The sequence below is a fragment of the Fundulus heteroclitus genome, chromosome 1, assembly GCF_011125445.2.
Source record: "Fundulus heteroclitus isolate FHET01 chromosome 1, MU-UCD_Fhet_4.1, whole genome shotgun sequence".
NCBI lineage: Eukaryota > Metazoa > Chordata > Actinopteri > Cyprinodontiformes > Fundulidae > Fundulus > Fundulus heteroclitus.
In genome coordinates, this window is record NC_046361.1 from 31,486,435 (window position 1) to 31,507,021 (window position 20,587).

The 20,587-nt window shown below is 41.8% G+C and overlaps 2 protein-coding genes across 2 annotated transcripts; one reads left to right on the plus strand and one right to left on the minus strand.

Annotated features, from left to right (window-relative positions):
- The first annotated feature begins 308 nt into the window (after window positions 1-308).
- On the plus strand, window positions 309-8,322 carry fkbp1aa (FKBP prolyl isomerase 1Aa). The gene is made up of 5 exons (XM_012875568.3): window positions 309-445; window positions 549-596; window positions 1,063-1,175; window positions 3,467-3,642; window positions 7,246-8,322. Exons 1-4 carry the CDS (start codon window positions 409-411, stop codon window positions 3,596-3,598), a joined length of 330 nt encoding a protein of 109 aa, XP_012731022.1. The 5' UTR covers window positions 309-408; the 3' UTR covers window positions 3,599-3,642; window positions 7,246-8,322.
- Window positions 8,323-11,027: 2,705 nt separating this feature from the next.
- Window positions 11,028-20,291, minus strand: LOC105935256 (syntaphilin). The gene is made up of 5 exons (XM_012875567.3): window positions 19,949-20,291; window positions 15,776-15,904; window positions 15,546-15,677; window positions 15,295-15,444; window positions 11,028-14,253 (listed from the first exon to the last, which is right to left on the minus strand). The coding sequence occupies exons 2-5, from the start codon at window positions 15,817-15,819 to the stop codon at window positions 12,987-12,989; spliced, it is 1,593 nt and encodes a 530-aa protein (XP_012731021.2). The 5' UTR covers window positions 15,820-15,904; window positions 19,949-20,291; the 3' UTR covers window positions 11,028-12,986.
- Window positions 20,292-20,587: the final 296 nt, after the last annotated feature.

The following is a 20,587-nucleotide window of genomic DNA, read 5'->3' on the forward strand; positions in this document are numbered from 1 at the left end:
ACTTGGGGAAAGTAGATACTGGCAGATACAAATAAAAGCGTGATAGAAGCTTAGGAAGAGCAGCTGCCTACAATTTACACTGGCCAGGACAGGGCACGGAGGGTCATGGCCACCCCCGGCCACCCCCTGGTGGCGCCACTGGTGCTATACAAATAAATTAGCCTTAAAACTGTTTTATTTACACCAGATTAAGGCTCACCCACAATAAGTACATTTACATTGAAATGTCTTTAAGAATGGCTGCTTCAGGTGTCAGCATTCACAGTCTAGAGGGAGGATTGTACCCAGCTGTCATCGCCACTTGGTGCATTTCCCTCCCCGTCCGCCCCGGCTGCTCCTCGGCGGGCCGCCCTCCTCCGACTCCCACCCTCCAGCGGTTGTCGACAGAGAAGACACGGCAACGCGAACATGGGAGTGGAAATTGAGACGATATCTCCGGGCGACGGTAAGGACAAAACTTGTTTTAGTTAGCGGTTTCATTAATGGTGCTCCGCGGCGAACCTTAGCTTCTTTATATTTTTAGTTTTGTTATTTTTTTTAATTCTTAGGAAGGACATTCCCGAAGAAGGGGCAGCGCGTCGTGGTGCACTATGTCGGTGAGTGGGAAGAATGCTTAAATATTCACACACAGAATGTTTTAATTTTTGGTTACCTTTTATCTATCAATTCAGTCTTTAGAATATAAAAACCTATTTTTTTTATTATTTTTTTTTTAAAGGAGCGGACAAGTTGAAACTGTTTAGCTAACCGCCGGCTAACTCGGTTAGCATGGAAGCTACGGCTCGTACTGATTTCCTGTTATGTTTCTGCAGCTAAATTAAACTACTTTTGTGTTAAAACCAGTTAAATCTGGCCTCTAGCGCGTTCTCGCTGACGCAGAAGTAAATAATTTGTCTTCATTTTGGAGGGATAATTAGTTAGACTGCTGTTAGCTGAGTGGTTGTAAGCTTTGAGGTTAGCCCAGCTAACGCTAGCTTTCTGTGACTTCCTGGAGGCTGCCTATTTCTGGATAAAAAAGCATCACGCTGGTTAAACCGGTTGCTTGTTCCCTTATTTATACAGGTACCCTGGAAGATGGAAAAGTCTTCGACTCGTCGAGGTCCAGGGGGAAGCCTTTTAAATTCAGGATTGGACATCAGGAGGTTATCCGAGGCTGGGAGGAGGGAGTAGCTCAGGTGAGGAAAGTCTCCAGCAGCTGATAAAACCTTCGTCTCCCTTCCTTTCCTTTCAAAGTTTTTAATGAATATGAAGTAGGTACATTAAATAAAATATGTGGTTTAAACATCTTCATTGTCATTAGTCTCCATGATTCCTGAAAATTCTTAAAGGTGAACTGAAATCAAATCTAAAAAACAAAACAAAACAGAATTCCAGGTCAAAGACATCCACAAAACATTGCAGTGAGTAGTTTTCTGATGTAAAACTCAAATAAATAGTTTTTTAGCCTTTTAGTCGATCATTTCTGAAGTGGGTGGTTTGAGTTTATTACGTAATCTGTGCCACTCACTTTTCCTACACGAAGAACATCGCTACTATTCCACCGTTTAATTGCGGACATGGAAGAAAAAGCTTTTCTGTTTATGAAGAGATCCCCCCCCCTGTAAACCTACTTCCAAACTGAAGCTTATATTTGTTAGTGTTCGGTTCACTGATATGTTGAAAGAACAGGTTTTTGAGCCAATCAAGCTGAAAATTTAACGATTCTGTTCATCGGCCCATTTCTAGGTGCTTTTGTACTTTTATAAAAAGGTATTTATTACAAATGGAAGATGTTACACCAAGGCAGTCTGTGCTCACAGATATCATCTATGTGTCTTAAGAATCTATGGGTATGTCTGTTAATGTTAGGAGTTTTTAGCAATCGCTGGAGAAATGTACTTTTCTTCTACAATCTGTCTGTAGACACACAGGAGCATTTTCCGTTTCACCCGTGTCACATTAGATGAATATACACTGTCTGCTGTGGACAGTAAAGTTGGACTGTACGACAGGAAGAGGCGGCATGATTTAAACGCCGTGCCGTAGAAATTTGAACTGATTCATAATGTTACAGGTCGGAGTTCGAGGGTTTCTATGGGTTAAATGCGAGTTTAATGCCGACTTAAGGTCGGTATGGCCGAAAGGGAAAGAATAACCAAAAACAGTTAATTTTCCCCAATCTTTATTGTATATAAATAAAATGCAAATATCAAAATTTTTGCAGGAATGTAAACATACAGGAAGTGACAAGAAACAGGCAAACAAAATAAATGGAAAGGTGTTAGTCCACCCTTACAATTACTTAAAAGAAAACACACAATCCAAACTGGGTGGACTAACAAAAAAAGAAAATCAAACTCTAAAAAAAGGACAGCAGGAAGCATTGACAACCCTGTCAAAACAGAAATACAAAATTACTAAATGCTCATTAAAACACTTCAATCAAATCAGTCTAGCCACATTAAAACACCACACCCCTGTCCCAGACACAGGAAGTGAACTCCTGGCCTCCACCCTTCCAACTTCCCCTCTTATAGAGGCTCAGGCTACGGAGATTGTGACACCTATTTGTGTCTTCTGTTACAAGAAGTGAAAAGCATGAAATGTTAACATTTTTAAATACAAAAAACAGAAAAACACTGAAGGAAAATTTGTCAGGAAATATGATAGTTTTCCAACAGTAAAAACACTCAACATATGTGCCACCTTTTGTAATTTTGTTAAAGGCTATAATTGAGTTTTTATTTATTAACAGATATAATTCCTGACCTTTGATTGTTTTAGAGATTGGAAAAGAATAAACGTCTCAAACGAGGACTTGAAAACCTGAAATATTCTTTGGGAACTGCAGTCGTTTATTATGTTCTATTATTAACTTCTTTACATTTCACCTAGGGCTGGACGATAATTTAATAACAATATATATCGATTGATAGAAAAAAGTGTCGATTTAAAAAGTTCAATAGAATAAAAGTTTTCCTTCCTTTTGCATTCTACTCTATCATGTAGGTTAATATTACAGTCGTTACATCCTCCCAACCAATCAGACGCAGACCCTAGAACACTCCGCCCCCTACAAAGATTTCAGATAGCAAGCTTCTTTTTTTCTTTTTTAAAAACTTGCAATTTTGGTAAAAAGTTGGTTGAATAAAGAGTTGAGTTTGAATTAAATGCTTCTATATCTTTATCTAAAACTAGGTCACTTAGGAACAACATAAAATGGCCAGGGCTGCACTTCTAATATGTGTTTTTTGAATTTGTTGATAATTATCAACATCGATCAATATGATTTCTATTTTATCAATATATACTTTATAATGTATACTTTTTTTTCCCCTATATCGTCCAGCCCTAACTTCACCCAACGTTCCAGCTTTTTGGGGTTCTATTTTGTGCATTGTAATTTATCGTGTGGCCCAGATAGACGACTGTAGTGTGACTCTAATGTGAAAAGCAGCGGTTGGATACGTGTCCCTGTCGTCCACAGATGAGTGTCGGCCAGCGGGCGAGGCTCACCTGCTCCCCAGACTTTGCCTACGGCGCCAAAGGTCACCCAGGGATCATCCCACCAAACGCCACTCTCATCTTCGACGTGGAGCTGATTAGTCTGGAGGCTTGAAACTCGTGCACTCAGCTTTCTTTATTTCCACTCAGATTTTTAGGGTAAGTTGGAAATCACTGATTCACAGCGTGGTCTTTGAAATGTTATAGACGACCTCCATTTATCTTTGGCAGATACCACAGATTCATCCCTCACATATTTCTTAAATGAAGTAAAGCTTTTTTTTTTACATGTAATCTGGTTAACGTGGAAGAAGAAATGACTCTAAACTGCCAAATGATAATCGTTTAACCTGAACTCCCTATCATGTCTGCAATTGAGCCCCTTGGCCCTCATTCTTGGGGAATATTTCTGAAATTTGTCTTTGTCACGTCTTATTCATTACATCACAAAAAGAAACAAGTTTAAAAACTTGCGTTTATTTCAAGCACTTCGTCTGGGAGTTGACCTGAATTCAAAGAACAAAAACTACAAGCTGTGAAACATGCTTGTAAAACAATTAAAAATATAACTAAATGTTTGCTGCTAGCGGTATTTCACAATGGACATGATTCACTTCATGTCCAAACAATTAGTCCACTACTAATTGTTTGGTGCCATAACGACCCAGGCGGCACAATATCAAGTCACATCGAACTACGACACTATAGCAGAATATTGAGATGATGACATCAATTATGATTACCTATTAACCTTTTCTGACTCTTGTCTTACATTTTCTAAAAATGTCCCTGTCACCGTTTGTCAGGTTTAGCATCTCGGCCACAGAGAGTACACATCGGTTGTGGTCATCGAAGGCCGCTAAAGCCAACCAACGGGCCAAATGTGTCGTCGGGCTGCATGGCTCTTGAAAAACAAATATCAAAACTAAATATTTAATTTCATTTGTTGCATTGTATACGGATAGCGCGATAACTGTTATGAGTCGACATGTGCAATGATTTTGTTGCACAAAACAACTGATGCGGATATTAACAGAGTGATCAAAACAAATCTTTGCCAGTTTGATTTCTAGTACCAATTACTAGAAATTATTATTATTTCCATTTTCTCTTCTTGTAACTAAGAATTTGATGGAAAACAGGGCGACGTTTTGACATATGAGCGTGGACAAATAGGCTATAAGCAGGAGTTTGCTTTAATACTTTTTTAGATGTTGGGAACAGCAGAACAGTAGGAAGAGATAAAGCCCACAGCTGCACTGGAGAGAATTAGGATGTGAAACATGAAGGAATCTGAGCAGAATGAGATCACTGATCAATATTGGTGTACAGCAGGACTAAGGCAACCTTGAAAATCTGTTAGAGAAAAACTCCAATGCCATCGGAACCAGAATATTGTTGTTTTTGTTTAAAAAAGTCACATAGAGAGACTGCAGACTGTGTAGAAATGTGGCTGCTACACTTGTTCCTAGAACATGTTTCTGCCCTGGAATCACACCTCATGACTTATCTGCTTCGTTGAGGCAGTTCTTTTAGCCACTCTTCAAAATGGGAAAGACAAGAGAACATGTCGTTAAAGTAAAATAAGAGCGTTGGATCTTAAGTCGGGCAATGGCTACAAAAAAATAGCTACTCACCTGTTCGGGAGTAATGCCTAATGCATGAGCTATGAACAGAAGCAAACATTTGAGGTTTGCTCAACACAGTCGGGTCAGATCAGAAGTGATTTAACTTTTCTCCAACAAACTCTTCCAGTGGGTTTGGCGTAAAACAAGAGATGGATTTTTTCTGTTTCTGGGCTCAGGCTTTGGGACAGCTTAAATGGGGCCATTAGCAACATCAAAGCAAGCAGCAGCAGTTTAAGTCACAGCACAAAGGAAAATGGGGTTTATAGAAGATGAGGTGTAATAGCTGTTTTTTTGTAAACTATTATTATTATTATTATTATTATTATTATTAGATAATGATTAGGTCATTAAGTTTCGCAGACATGAGTTAAGAGGAGCTAGCATTTAAAAAGTGGCCACTCCATCGCACTTCTTTTCAAACGTGTAAATGAATCTATGAGCTTTTAAAGTAATATCTCATCCGTGTGTGATTTTGTTTTCAGTGGCTTGTTAGAACCTGTATTGTTATAACAGACACGGTTCCACTGTTGCACACGGTGGGGGATCTGTTACGCTGTTCTCCTGTTTTCTGTTTCCTGGGAACCTTGTTGGGGTGCGTCACGTCGGGAACTCTTGGGAAATACCGGGATAGTTTTCATGTCTAAGCGTGGCGGCGTCTGCCAGTAAGCTGAAACTGCTTCTTAACCGCCTCTTCAGTAAGGACAATGATTCATAACTAATGTCCAAATCAACACGGAGCACGTTCACCAGAGGTAAAATCCTCCCTCTACGACTGCACTGCAAAAATGTAACTAAAAATAAGTCAAATTTTCTTAAAAATTAGTGTATTTGTCCTTGATTTAAGCAGGTAAATAAGATGATTTGCCAATGGAATGAGATTTTTGCACTTAAAATAGGAACAACTCATCTCCATAGTCCTATTTAGATGGCAGAATATGTAAATATCTTATTTTATAGGTTTAAATACTCATTCCATTGGCAGATAATCTTATTTACCTGCTCAAATCAAGGACAAATACACTCATTTCAAGAAAATTTGACTTATTTTTAGTTACGTTTTTGCAGTGGCTGTTCTCAGGCCTAAATCCTCTGGGGAAACCGGTGGTAAAAAGGAGAGAGGAGAGCCTTAGAGAGGACCCTGGATGATCTAGACCAGGGGTGTCTAACTCATTTCTATTTTGGGCCACTTTGGCACCATGAAGTCATTAAAAAAGGGCTGGTTGCACCTGCATAGATGACACTTTTGATTTCATAATTTCATTTCATTTTACATGAAAATGTAACATCAAAGTAGCCCAGTTTATACAGTTTATCTGGGAATAAAGTTGATATTGGGGTGAGTTACACTTTAAACTCATCATTCTACATAACTTTTTCTCTTTTTGGACATTTCTGGGTTGTTTTAATGTCGGAAAAACTGACATCTAGTGGCAGGATGCTGTTACTACGCTGTTTAAAAAAAAATCAACATTTGTTACATAAGGCAAAGTATTAGCCACTTTATATGGCTGCTGAGGGCCGCATAAATTGCCTTGATGGGCCAGATTCGGCCTGCGGGCCTCGAGTTTGACACGTGACTTAAGAGATTTGGTCCCTTTGGATACTGAGCTGTTGGCCAGATGGGCCTGAAAAAGGATTTACTCACCTGTCAATTAACATATTAACATATTAAGTTTGATTTTTCTAGTTTAATAATTGTAATTAAAGTAAAAGTCGGATTTTTCTAGTTTGTTCATTTTGGGTTCGTGCTACTGAAACCAAATTATGTATTTTAGTCACACATCTTTACCACAGGCGTCAGATCAGGCACTTTAACCATAGTCTTCTACTTAGATTTGTTTTTATTTGTGTTCTCTGGCCTCTGTTAACTTAATGAGAAGAAGATATGGAAACATCTCAGGCTGTACATTATCAGCCATGCATTTAAAAGATTAAAAGAAATAAGGTCAAAGTTGCCCCCTCTGGTGGTTAAAATGCGAAGTCTCTTTATTTTCATTTTGACCGCGTTTCTCTTTTTATTTTCCCTGCAAAGTTAATCCGGAGGAACATCTATAACAAGCTTTGGTCTCTTCTCTCTTTCTCTCCTCAGGAATAATCTTATTTTTTTTTCTTTTTGTTTTTATATATGTTGCAGGTTTGACTCCAGTCCCGGGAACATGGAGGACATAAAGATGATTCCTGCATAGGACCTACATCACTTTTTCATTCTCCTGTCCATTCAGATCCATGCTAAACAATCTCACTGTTTAGGTTAGACTCCAAGTCATAGGTCAGCCCACCCCGAGTGTTTTTTGCTCTGTTACTGGCGTGTATTTAGAAGTTCTGTTTGTTTTTGGACTTAAATTTGACGTTATTGGCTATGTTCGCTAACAGGACCATGCTTTAGGTAGATGTCATCATTCCTGTGGCTCTGTGGTTCCTACGTTGTATCAAGAGTCAAGAATCGATGGTGATAATGGGAGGGAAAAATTAGAAGTGATGGACGGTGGTGGAAATATCCAACAGGGGATAAAAAAAAAAAATCATAATTGAAGGTCTTAACAAATGTGAGACTTTTTGTTCAGCCGCATTGGTTTCTTTATTTTCAAAGTGACTTAATTTGTGTAATGTTTACAACAACCGCAACAAAAAAAAAAAAGGTTAGACCTGCTTCTTTTGCTTCTTCCGAGGACCTTAAGGAGTCATTTTACCCAAAGCACCGCTTTCTCATGCACAGTTTTGTCACACTGCTTGGCTTTTCCTTAATTATGAAGTGTTATTTAATGGTGTTACAGCACAGTAAAAACAAACGGGAAATAAAGGAAACAAGCTTCTTATTTACCAAAAGGAAACAGGGTGATTAATGTGCCATTTACACTTTCTGACAGAAATTAAATATACACTGATGCCCATATAGGTGGAAAAAAAACTTTTTAGATATTCTTTTTTTTTTTTATTGATGTTAAGCTTTCATTGTTGCATTTTTTTTTTTTTTTAGGAGTCGATCAATAACTTTTGAGAAGATCCACTCTCAAAAATCTTAACTCACATTTTCACAATTATTACATAAGAGATGAAACTCATTTTTTTCCAACTTTATGGGCAACAGTGTTGAAGCACATCTGTGAATAAGGACTTTTTTTGCTTTGGATACAAAAGTTGGAATATGGCAATATTAAGTAAACCATATACAAACCATATTTTGCAATAAAATGCTCTCAGACTGCTCAAACTGTCTTGTTGATTGCATTGATGGTTTTGCTCCTTATTTTATAATTAACTAAATCTTTCTTTTGAAGGATGAGTTTAAGGTAGAATAAAAGCAGCTCATGAAGCCCTGAGTGTGTTTAGACTTCTTGTTGAAACATAAAATCAGTTTTAAACTCCTATATTTGTTTCAAAACAAAACATTTGGGAGCTATGCATAATTATGCATAGCTCTCAATTACAAAAAATAAAATTCAATGATTGGTGCCCTTAAAAAAAAAGTCGCCCTTTTGACACCATTTGTAATAAGCAAAACTTAATTCATTGTGCAAAAGGTTTGTGCTATTCTGTTCTTACAGTTAAGGAGCAACAATTATATATATTTTTTGCATTACTTAAGTGTTTGTGATTATTATTTATAAAGGCTTTCTAATAGTGTTTTCAACTTTAATATTTTCCCAAACCAAGAGGATGAACCAGAGAGGTGTCGACACAAAACAGGATTTGGCAAAGACCTGATTTAAAAATCTGAAAGCACCTAAATGTACAACTTTTCCCATTTGGGCTTCACATCCTGTAGAATCACAATTGTCATTATAAAATTTCTTCTTCTGTAATAATCTGTGTCAAAGCATTGGATTGCTTTGATACAGTTTCTTTAAAACACCATGTTTCAAGTGTGTTTAAACTGTTTGGTCTGCCAGATGGACTCAACTGCCCGCGATGTCAACAACACTGTACCTGGGGAATTAAGTATATATATATATATATATATATATATATATATATATATATATATATATATATATATATATATATATATATATATATATATATATATATGAGAGAGAGAAATGCTAAACCCCAAAGAGTACATTGCCATCATGGACAATATTGATCATTATTGGAATCAGTGTACCATATTTTCTGCAGGGTGAGCAGTAAAGTTTTTTTTTTTTTTTTTGGTTTAATCTTTAAAATATATACTATTGACCATTGATAGGACAGTTTGGCTGCCAGAAATTGGGCTTTCACTCTAAGTGAACTCAGAAGAGCTAACAGCTGAAAACTTAGCCCAGAACAGACGAGTGGTTGCATGGTGTCCATTTCTCTGTGTGCTTCTGCTCCTGCATGAACTCCTCATCACGGCATCAAAGCTCTGCAGAAACCTGCTTATGAGAAATGCATTTCAGTCAGGTTTGTGGCAACAAGGAAACATCTAAACATGGGACGTAAGCCCTCCATAAAAAAAACAAAAAAAAACCAACTAAACAGAATTGGGTTATTTTGCCCTTAAAACAATTTTAGATTCATGAGACCTTTATTCTCTTTGCAAAAACACAAAATCGAGCGTTTTGTATCATTGTACATTGATGGCTGAATGTCAAACAAGTCCATCAAAGAATTTAAATATCATGAAAAACTTAAATATTTCTGTCACTTGTTCAATAAATAAACATGTATATGTAGATTCCTTACACGGTGAAATATTCCAAGCCTTTATTTCTTGTCATTTTGATGACTTAAGGTTTACAGATAATTAAAACCCAAAATTGAGTATTCCAGAAATGTTGAATATTACACACCACCAATTATATAAATGAAATGTTTTATGTATATATGTTTTATAATATGATATTCCTCATATACGAGGAAGATTGTTGACTTGATAGATGTCCAAAAGACAAGAGTGCTGTATCCATGCACAGAAGGTTGAGTGGAAGGAAAAAGTGCAGCAAGACGTGCACCAGAAACAGGGATAACCACAGCGTTGAGAGGTTTGTCAAACAAAATCCAGCGAACTGAGGCTGGATTAAGTGCAGCAGGAGACTCTATGCGCAGACAAATCCTTTACATAGGCTGCAAGTGTCACATTTCTCATGTCAAGCTACTAAACTGGTCTAAAACTCCACGATGCTTCAAGCCAAGTGTGAAGTTTCCAGAAGTTTCAGGACTGATTTAGGGAGCCATGTCATCTGCTGCCGTTGGTCTGAACTCCACGCAGCCATTTGCCAGAAAATCTTAGTGTGCTTCATGCTTAATGGAGACGCTGAATTCATTTTCCAGGTACTGGCCCACGCAGCCAAAGGTACCAGAGTCTGGTTGGATGATCATGATGTCCCTGTGCTTGACTGGCCAGAAAACTAGCCTGACCTGAACCGCATAGAGAATCTGTGGAGTATTGTCTGGAGGAAGATGAGAGACACCAGAGCCAACAAAGCAGATGAGCTGAAGGCCGCCATCAAAGCCACCTGGGCTGTCTGAACAGCTCAGCAGAACCACAGGCGGGTCGGTTCCGTGCCACGTCGCACCGATGCAGATGTTCATGCAAAAGGAGGAACAACCACATATTGAGTGCATGTAAATTAACGTACTTTTCATTAGCCTGAAATGTCTGTTTAAATTATAATTTTTTTTTATTGATCTAATGTGCTATTCCAATTTTTTTGAGAAACTGAATTTTTTGTTTATTATCTGTAAGCCATAATCATCAAAATTACAAGAAATACAGGCTTCACTTTCTAAAATGAGATAAAAAAAAAACATTGAACTTTTTCATGATATCCATATTTTCTGAGTTGGACCTGAATAAAATTAACAACCAAGGAAGGGCACAACACTTACGCCCTTCATGCAAGAACTGGTTCTGACTCAAATAAATCTACATTACAAAGTTTTCTTTGGGCCGGAGATTATTTTGTCCCACTTTCTTAACTTTTAAGCAAACACTGTAAAATAATCTGTAAGGTCCGGTACAAGGACTGGAGAGAGAAAGAGTCAAAAAGCAGCAGAAGTCCAAAGAAACACTGAAGGACATAAAGGAAGCCTAAAAGTCTGGCTACTGTATGTGGAAGGAAAACATTCAGTAGTTAGGACAGGTTTAAAACTTCTGCACAATGCTGTGCATACATTCATGCTCTTTTTTTCTTTTTTGCAGATTCTAAAAAATGCTTTCAAACATAAAGTGTTTCATGTGTGAATATGTTGCAATAATAACATAAATGGCTGTTTTTGTTTTGTTGTTGCACTCAGTCACTGTGTCCTGTTTTACCAAAGAAAGATACGCACCGACCGTAAATAATCGCTCTCTTTCTTTAAGATGCAGATAACATCTGTCATTTCCATATAATCAATTTGATTAAAAAAACAAAAAAACAAACTGATCATCGCAACCAGTGCAGAGACCCAAACAAACTGTAAAATGCCGGAGAAAGGAGAGCACTTACAGGCTGTATCACAATCCAATTAGAATATCCTTCTGTTTCACGGGTTTGTTGCTGTTCATTTTGATGATTATGACTTATAACTGATGAAAATCTAAAATTCAGTTTATAAAACCAAAACCAACACAAACATATTTGGAGTACAGAAATGCGTAATGTGCAGCTCAGTAGTTGGTTGGGGCTCCTTTTGCATTATTTACTGCATGAATGTGTCGTGGCCTGTGGCTCTGCCGAGGTGTTTCCTGATAGCGGCCTTCAGCTCATCTGCACTGTTGGCTCTGGCGTTTCTCATCTTCCTCTTGACATAAAATTCTCTGTGGGGTTTAGGTTTGAAAACCGCAGTAACACCACGGTGATTAAAGCAGGTAACGATAAATTCAGCGGTGAGGAGTGACCAAGCCCCGCTGCTGCTAAATGAAATCAGCATCTCCACAAAGCTCGTCTGCGAATTTCCTCCGTTGACCGCAGAATTCATAAAACCCAGCGGACCGACACCAGACATAACATGTCAGGTTCTGGTTTAACACAAGGACCGGGGCAGCTGTGGCCCATTTGCCGGACAGATGCCTCGCCCAATGGGCGTCACAATCCTCTCAAGTCTGTGGTTATTCCATGTTGTTCAATGTCAGTTCTGTCTCTACAGCATCTATAAAAGTAACAAAGTTAAACCATTGTGCTTTACCAGGTAAAAAAAAAAGCAAGCAGGGAAGGTCATAAATTATTAAATTATGTACAACCATGTGAAAAATTAAACCATTAAAACAAACAAATATGATAAAATCAGACTCAAACTGGCTAAAAAAATGGACACCCACTGATTAAACGATGTGATAGAACTCAAATAGATTTCAAATTAAAAGCCAATTAAACAAATATGTTTGCAAGCAGGTTTTAAAAAACTATTTTTTTAAGCATCCTTGTCCCTCCACTGAACTTCCCATTAAGATTCATGGTTACAGCACTCAGTGAAAAGCTTCTTTTGCATTGAGTCTTTGTGGAGGGTGCTAATGGTAGCCCGCTTCGTATAACATAACATAACATAACATAACATAACATAACATAACATAACAAACATAAAATAGTTTTATTCTGTCATATGTAATATTACAAAAACTGAATTTTGGGTTTTCATTTGCTGTAAGTCATAATCATCAAATCTACCATTGAAAAAACTTAAATACATAAACCCTTTGTACAATGAGTTTGCCTTTTTGAACTGAATGAACTTCATGATGATACTCTAATTTACTGAATTACCTATATAAACTGCAGCGAAAGCAGAAGGAACATATACTGTAAGAAAAAAATGCTAATTTTTGTTCTCTTAAGTCAATGACTGAGAGAATTACACGCGGGTTATTATACTCTCGCTAAATGTCCTAAAGGAGGAGGAGTCCAACACGCGGCCGGGTTTTAAAAGTCAGAGTTTGTATCTGCAGAGGGTTCGACTTGTGGGCTGGAGGCGTCAGACTGAAGTCGTCCCGTTCACGCTGGTCGGCCTGCGTCCCCGGCCCGCCCCCTGCCGCCGGAGCGAGTGCAGGGCCACGGCACAGCAGCCTCTCAGCATGGACCCGATGTGATACACGGGCATCACTTCCTGCGGGGCCCCCCTGCACAGCCACGCCATGGTTGGAACCACCGGCATGGCCAGAGCCAGAAGATCTACGAGAAAGTAGCGGCTCCAGTGGGACAGCTCTGGGGGGGCCCCGTCCACGTTGGCTCCCTCTGTGTTGTCCTCGTCTATCTCCACCACAGTAGCGTCCTGCCTAACAGGGAGGGGGTCTACGGGCCTGGGCTGACGGACGTGGGCGTCTAACGGCACCTTTGTGACGCCCCCGGGTGTGTCGGCAGTGCTGGAAAAGAGATCTGGAGGAGACAGAGGAGGTAAAGACGTTGATGAGGACCTTGGCTCCGAAGGCTTGAGCTCTGCTTTCGCTAAAGAAATTACACTCAGCTGTTCGGCACTGCTCTCCTCACTGAGCCAGGTCATAGTAGGGCTGCAGCCCTGAGACCGGACATCGGGTTTCTTCTCTGCCGCGGGGACGTGGACGGGGTTGCTGTGAGCCGCGGGGACATGGACGGGGTTGCTGTGAGCCGCAGGGACAGCGGCCGGTGCTGACGAGACTGGAGGCTCCTCTTGAGGTAAGTGGAGGAACAGGTGATGATGGGGGAGGTAGGTGTGTCCGCTGCACCTGCAGGTGCTGCTGAGGGTGTGGCAGGAGTGAGAGATGGGCAGCACAGCCCCGCCGCTGCACAAACGCTCGAAGGTGGGTGAGCGCGACACGGCTGGGGGCGCCCGGAGGGAGTGGGCCGGCTGTGGCAGCTGCTCGGACAGGAGCGCCGCCTCCAGCAGCAGGTGGGTCTGTCCCGCAGAGCGAGCCGCGCCGCTCGGCTCGGGAGCGTTGGGGCTGCGGTCCAGCTGCAGAGCCTCGCTGCTCCGTCGGGTTAAGGTGGTGCCGCGGCTCAAGGTGCTGGCGGGGGAGCAGCCACAGGAGCGGGACTTTCCCCCGGGACGAGCTCCCTGAAACCCTGAGTAAGGCTTGTGATCGTGAGGGTCTTGTTCATGGACGCTGATGTTGGACTTCACTGACTCCACCACCTCATGGAGGGTCTGGATCTCCTTACGAGCCTCCTTCAGAGCTAACTGGGCCTCCAGACGGTGGCACTCCTCCTTTATCCAGTCTTCCTGCAACTTGTTCAGTTGGGTCCTCAACTCTTCTATTTCATAGTCCCTGGAGAGGCAAATACAAGAGTTATTACAATGTTCCTGCTCATTTAGGATGGAGGGATGGATGGATGGATGGATGGATGGATGGATGGACAGATGGATGGATGGATGGGAGGATGGAGGGATGGATTGATGGACAGATGGATGGATGGATGGATGGATTGACGGATGGATGGGTGGATGGAGGGATGGATTGACGGATGGATGGGTGGATGGATGGATGGATTGATGCACAGATGGATGGATGGACGGACGGACGGATGGATGGATGGGTGGATGGAGGGATGGATTGACGGATGGATGGGTGGATGGAGGGATGGATTGACAGATGGATGGATGGACGGACGGACGGATGGATGGATGGATGGATGGATGGGTGGATGGATGGATACACGGAGGGATGGATTGACGAACGGACGGACGGACGGATGAATGGACGGACGGACGGATGGATGGATGGGTGGATGGATGGGTGGATGGATGGATGGATGGATGGATTGACGGACGGACGGACAGATGGATGGATGGATGGGTGGATGGATGGATGGATGGATGGACGGACGGACGGATGGATGGATGGGTGGATGGATGGATGGATACACGGAGGGATGGATTGATGGACGGAGGGATGGACGGACGGACAGATGGACGGACGGACGGATGGACGGATGGATGGATGGATGGATGGATGGTTGGATTGTTGGATTGATGGACAGATGGATTGATGGACAGATGGATGGACGGATGGATTGATGGGCAGATGGATGGATGGACAGATGGATGAATGGATGGATGGATGGATGGATGGATGGATGGATGGATGGATGGACATATGGATGGATTGATGGGCAGATGGATGGATGGATGGATGGACGGATGGACGGATGGATGGATGGATTGATGGACATATGGATGGATGGATGGCTGGATGGATGGATGGATGATGGAAGGACGTGTTTTTCTGCTGAGTCATCCTTCACTTCGACAAACAGACCACAGAACCCTTCAGAGTAAAATCTGCTGCTGAAGGAGAAGGAGGCTCCACCTGTGCTGCAGTCTCTCCACGTTCTCCCTCAGCCGGGCCCTCAGGTGCCGTATGCACACCTCCTTCTGTTGCAGCGGAGTGAGGTACTGCTCCGGGGCCGGGGGTTTGATCCCATGATTGTTGACGCAGGCCGTGTGCTTCGTCTGACGCCTGACTCAGCACAAACGCAAACAGGGACACAGAAGGCCGTACGTTAACCAGAAAACTTTATCGTTCCCCACATACAGACGCAGCCGTCACAGTAAACCTACCTGGGCGTGCTGGGATTGGTCCGGGCGGTGGGACTCCCATCGGAGGCCCTTATCCGGCCAGGATAGGTGTAAGTGCTGGAAGTGTCGCTGTGGGAGCATCCCCTGCTGCCGCCACTCGTTCCGACCGAGCGCCTAACAGGCACAAGAGATTTTACGCCACAGTAAAAGCTTTAAAGACGCAGACGAGTGAGACTTTAAAAAGGAACGGGGCGAGAAGGAGGGGAAATTACCTGCGCTGACTGGAGGACGACTTCCGACTCGGCGTGAGCGACATCTGGTGTGGGAAAGCAAATCCAAAAGGTCTTCTCTGCTGTTTCTAACGGGGGACACTGGGGGCCCTCACCGCCAGATGGTAATAACTGCAGCAGACAGCAAAATAAAGCACATTACATGATCACAAACGGGCTCAAATCCTGCTAAACGAATCCCAAAACACGCAGAGAAAGGCATTTTTCTCTCCCCTGAGCGATGCGTTGTGTGCATATAGTCCCTCTAACCCAGTGACAACAGTCTAACCCCCTCACTGAAGATGTGGTGTGCCAGCAGCAAATAGAGCCGTCTTTCTGCGAGGACACAAAGCGCTCCAGTGAGTTTGCAGCCGGCGCCGCCGCCTCTGTCTGAGCTGTCCTTCTGCAGCGCAGCTGAAAATAAACATGATTTGACTAAAACTGACTGCTGGCAAAAGAACAACAGAGGACAAAGGCTGACTTAGGGGAGGTCGGCAGAGACATTTACTTACTTTTTTTTTATTATCAGTAAGATATCAGCCTTTAGCCTGCTTATAAACAGCCAGATCACTGCGTTTGCTCACTAACAGTGTAAGGTTTAAAAATAAACAATTCCCCAGTCACGGTGCTCTAAATCCTAGTAACTTCCAAGGATATTATTTTTACAAGTGAAATCCTTAAACTCCCTGTTAAAGCTATATGTACACTATTGTGTTTTATGATCGCACATATAGCTTTTTTAAATGACTTATCTAAATAAATTTGGATAAAAACAATCAGACTATACCTGTGGCTGGACATCCTGCCTCTATGGACATTTAGCTTTCAGCTGAAGCTCACCTTTTCTTTCTCTTTTCTCCTTTAATGGTTCATTGTGACATATGTTTCCTTTTTTATTTCTTGTAAATGGTTAGATTTCAGTGTTCTCGATTAACCATCTAGTGCTACACAGTTTTGTGTATAACTAAATATTTTTGTACTAAAAATCAGCTTTCATGGGAGAGTGAGGTTTAGACCTGAATCTGTTGATCTAAACCTAAAATTAGCCATTTTTGAAAAATACTGAGTCTGGACTATAGCAGAAATATCTTAATTTAGACATGTACAAATGCAGCTTTAATGTTTTTAAAGGGGGAAAAAACCCTCTTTCTCTTCAAAATGTAATAAATATTCTGCCCCTCCGACTTGTTTACATTTTGCTGTGTTACAGCCACAAATTGCAGTGTGTTTTATCTGCATATCTACTCCCTTTTTTAACTTAATTTTATTCCACTTAAATATTTCAGATCACACAAAAAAGGTTTGAAATTTGATAATCTGAGGATATATGCAGTTTTCTAAGGATGATTTGATTTAAGTGTAAAAAGCTATCCAAGATGGCGCCGCGGACGGCTGCCAAGGTGTGTTGGTGTGCACTTTTTTGTCTTGTCTTACTATTTAACTCTGGTTTTTGCGATGATACCCAGAGCTCTTTCACCAGAGAAGAACTCATGAACATCAGGGCTACATCATCAGAGGATTTATTCCCTATGAGTGTATATAGCTTCTGTATATATATATCCATTTTATTTTATTGTATTTTTATTTAATTTTTTTTCTGCACCATCAACACCAAGTCAAATTCCTTGTAAGTTCGAACCTACTTGGTGATTAAACTTGATTCTGATTCTGATACTGAAACCAACATGGCCCGATGTGATAAATCATATTTAATAATAATAAACAAAAAAAACAAAAAAACAGATTACTGCCAGACTGGAAGAATCAACTGTTTAAGTAGAACCTGTCTGACAACATGAAAAAAATTAAAAGATCTCAAAAGGCACAACGTCATGCTGTGATCTGAAGAAATTCAAGAACAGACGAGAAACAAAGTCGCTCAGATCTCTCAGTCTTTAACAAAGCCGCTTCCACAGCACCGGCATTGTTGATCCTCGAGACTATTGACAAAATATTAATTGGTATGCGCTACAGTTGTGATTAAAACGGTCCTGGGTTCAAATCCTGGCCAGCGCCTTTCAGTTTTCCTGTTCTCACTGTGCATGTGTGGGTTCTTCCAGGGTACTCTGGCTTCGTCCTACAGTCCAAACACATCCCTGTTAGATTAGCTGTAGACTCTAAATATTACCAAGGAGTGGATGTGGATGTTCATTTCAGAAATAAAACATTGGTACCGACAGTGAAACATGTCGGTGGTAATATGATAGCCGGGGACTGCTGGCCCGCCCTGATCACTGCCTTGGCTTCACCTGTGTGTGGCGCTACTTAAGCCTGCTTTCTCCTGGGTTCTGGTACCAGATTCTCCAAAACCCTCGTGTGAGTAGAACCATCCAGCGTTCCTAGCCTGCCTTTCTGTGAGTGACCCTGTTCGTGTTTTGGGATTTCTGCCTGTTTGCCTCGCCTTTGTCGGACTCTCCAGGTACTGGAGACCTGTGCCTGTTTCTCGTCTCTGCCTCTCTGCCCAGCCCTCCTGAACCTTTGCCTGTTGGACTGTCTTTGGGTTTGTGGACCCTGGACTGGACTCAGGACTCTTGTCTGTTGGATTTCCCCACTGGAGCCTCTGCTTGTGTCCGTCTGCATGTGTATGACCTTGGACTACCTCCGGATCCCTGCTCCTGCTTCCGGCCGACTGAGGACATTAATTTCCTGCCAGCAGAAACACTTCTGGACCACGTCATGAAACCCCTTTTGGATTCTGTGCCATTTCTCGGATCCAACAAAGTGGCGCCAGTTCCAGATGGTTCCCGCACCGGCTACACCAATCTTTAATAAAATCTTTGAACTTTACTCTGGTGTCAGTCGAAATATCGGGTCCAGACCCAGAACCTTGATGGAACCATGACTTCAGCTCTCTACCATAAGATCCAAAACGAGAAAGCCTAACCAATTGGTTTGGGACCCTAAGCTCAGCAATGAACAAGCTTTAGACTCTAAATTGTCCCAAGGAGTGGATGTGGATGTTAATTTCAGAAATCAAGCAAGTCCACATCTGGATGGCTCGATGAAATAAATAAATGTACGTTTTTTTCTTTAAGTGACCTGATTCAGATTTAAATCCCACGCTGGAGCATGACCTCCAAAAGCGTTTCACGCTAAAATAAATCTCCAATCTGGCCGGATTAAAAAATTCTGCAACAACAACAAAAGCGACCTAAATACTCGTCGTCAGTAACAGCTGAGGGTGGGACAACCACTTCTTAGATTTAAAGGACACTTTTACGCAGAGTGTCAGGTTGGTTTGGATGGTTTCCTCTAATAAATGAATTCATGATTTAAAATTTTATTTACTTTTATTCACCCAGCTTGTCTTTGTTGGATATTAAAAGTTTTTAATGATCTGAAACATTTAACTGCACTGAAAAAAGTAAACCCGGGTAGTTGTTTGAAAACAATTTTCAAATTATTATATGTAAAAAAGAATTGGAAAATTTTGAGTCATTTCATTTTCCCAGATATGCACCACAGTTTGTGATTGTAAGGTGAAAAATCAATTGGAAACAGCTATGAAGCACTGAAAATGAGACCTAGCTTCTCCTCTGTACTCATTTGGCCCTCCACCTTCATCATTTGTTAGCAGACGCAGGTATGTGCACAATGCACAGCAGAGAGTAAACACTGAACTTAAGGGGAAAGCTGATGACGTCTTTGTCATGTAGAGCTGAGCTTTTATCCAAGGTGAGCACAAAATGTCCTCATCTTCTCTCAAAACTTCCTGCAGCCCAGCGGAGTTTCAGAGACGCCGGTGATGAACAGAAAAGGGAGGAGGAGGAAGAGGAGGAGGAGGAGGAGGAGCTGCAGTTTTCCAGGCGAACCTGCATCTCCTTTCTAGGACGATCGCTCTGCTCTGCTGTGCGCAACAAGTGGCACAGAGCTGGTGAGAAATACGCAATCACCTTACGTAAGTGTGGAGCGCGTGTTTACCGTGGAGGAGGATGAAACCAGACCGTTTCACTTTAAAGGGATGCGGGCATGGAGCGCCTATATGCTCATGTGTGACAAGGTTTCTTCCCATCTTTCACATGCAGAAAATAATTTAGCAGAAATCCAATAATAAAAAAAATAAAATAAAAAAAAGTCACTGCACAAGACATTGAAGTCGCCACGAATTACTTTCCATTTATATCACAACGAAGCCAGACTCGGCGGTGTCCTACATACAGTTATGGCGGATCCTACCTCTTCGCGTAAAACGGCGCCGGCTCCGGCAGGTGGACCGCAGGAGGAGAGCCTCTGTTCCTGCCCGACTTCATGATCCCCGGCGGCGGCGGCAGGAAGCAAAGGCGCCGGCGGTGCTGATGAGAGTCCATCCTGCAGCCATGAAGCGCCGAGATGAAATGAGGCGAGCGCGTCCGTCTGCTGCATTGCCGCTTCTTAAAGTGACAGCGGGGACCCATCCACGCCTCATCCGGAGCAACCAACCGCAGCATCGCCCAGATCAGCCCCAGCCCGACCAGAGACATGCCAGGCTGGGGTGGCAAAGAGGATGCAGAGACACAGGAACGTCTCACAGCAGCGGAATAAGTTCAACATTGTTTGCTCTCTTTTTTAGAAGATGAATCTCATAACAGAGTGGAGGGGGGAGTATTTCAAGGCTTTTGATTCTTGTAAATTTGATGATTGTGGCTTCCAGATCATGAAAAACCAACATTTTCGGGTCTCTAAAATTAACATTATTACATAATAAAAAGATATTTTAAACAGAAATGTCAAGCGACGCGGCATGGAGATGCTGAGGTGATCAGGAAGCTTTGACAGCTGCCTCCTGGATCATCTGGTCTTCCTCTCTTGACAATGTTCCCCAGGTTCAGGTCTGGG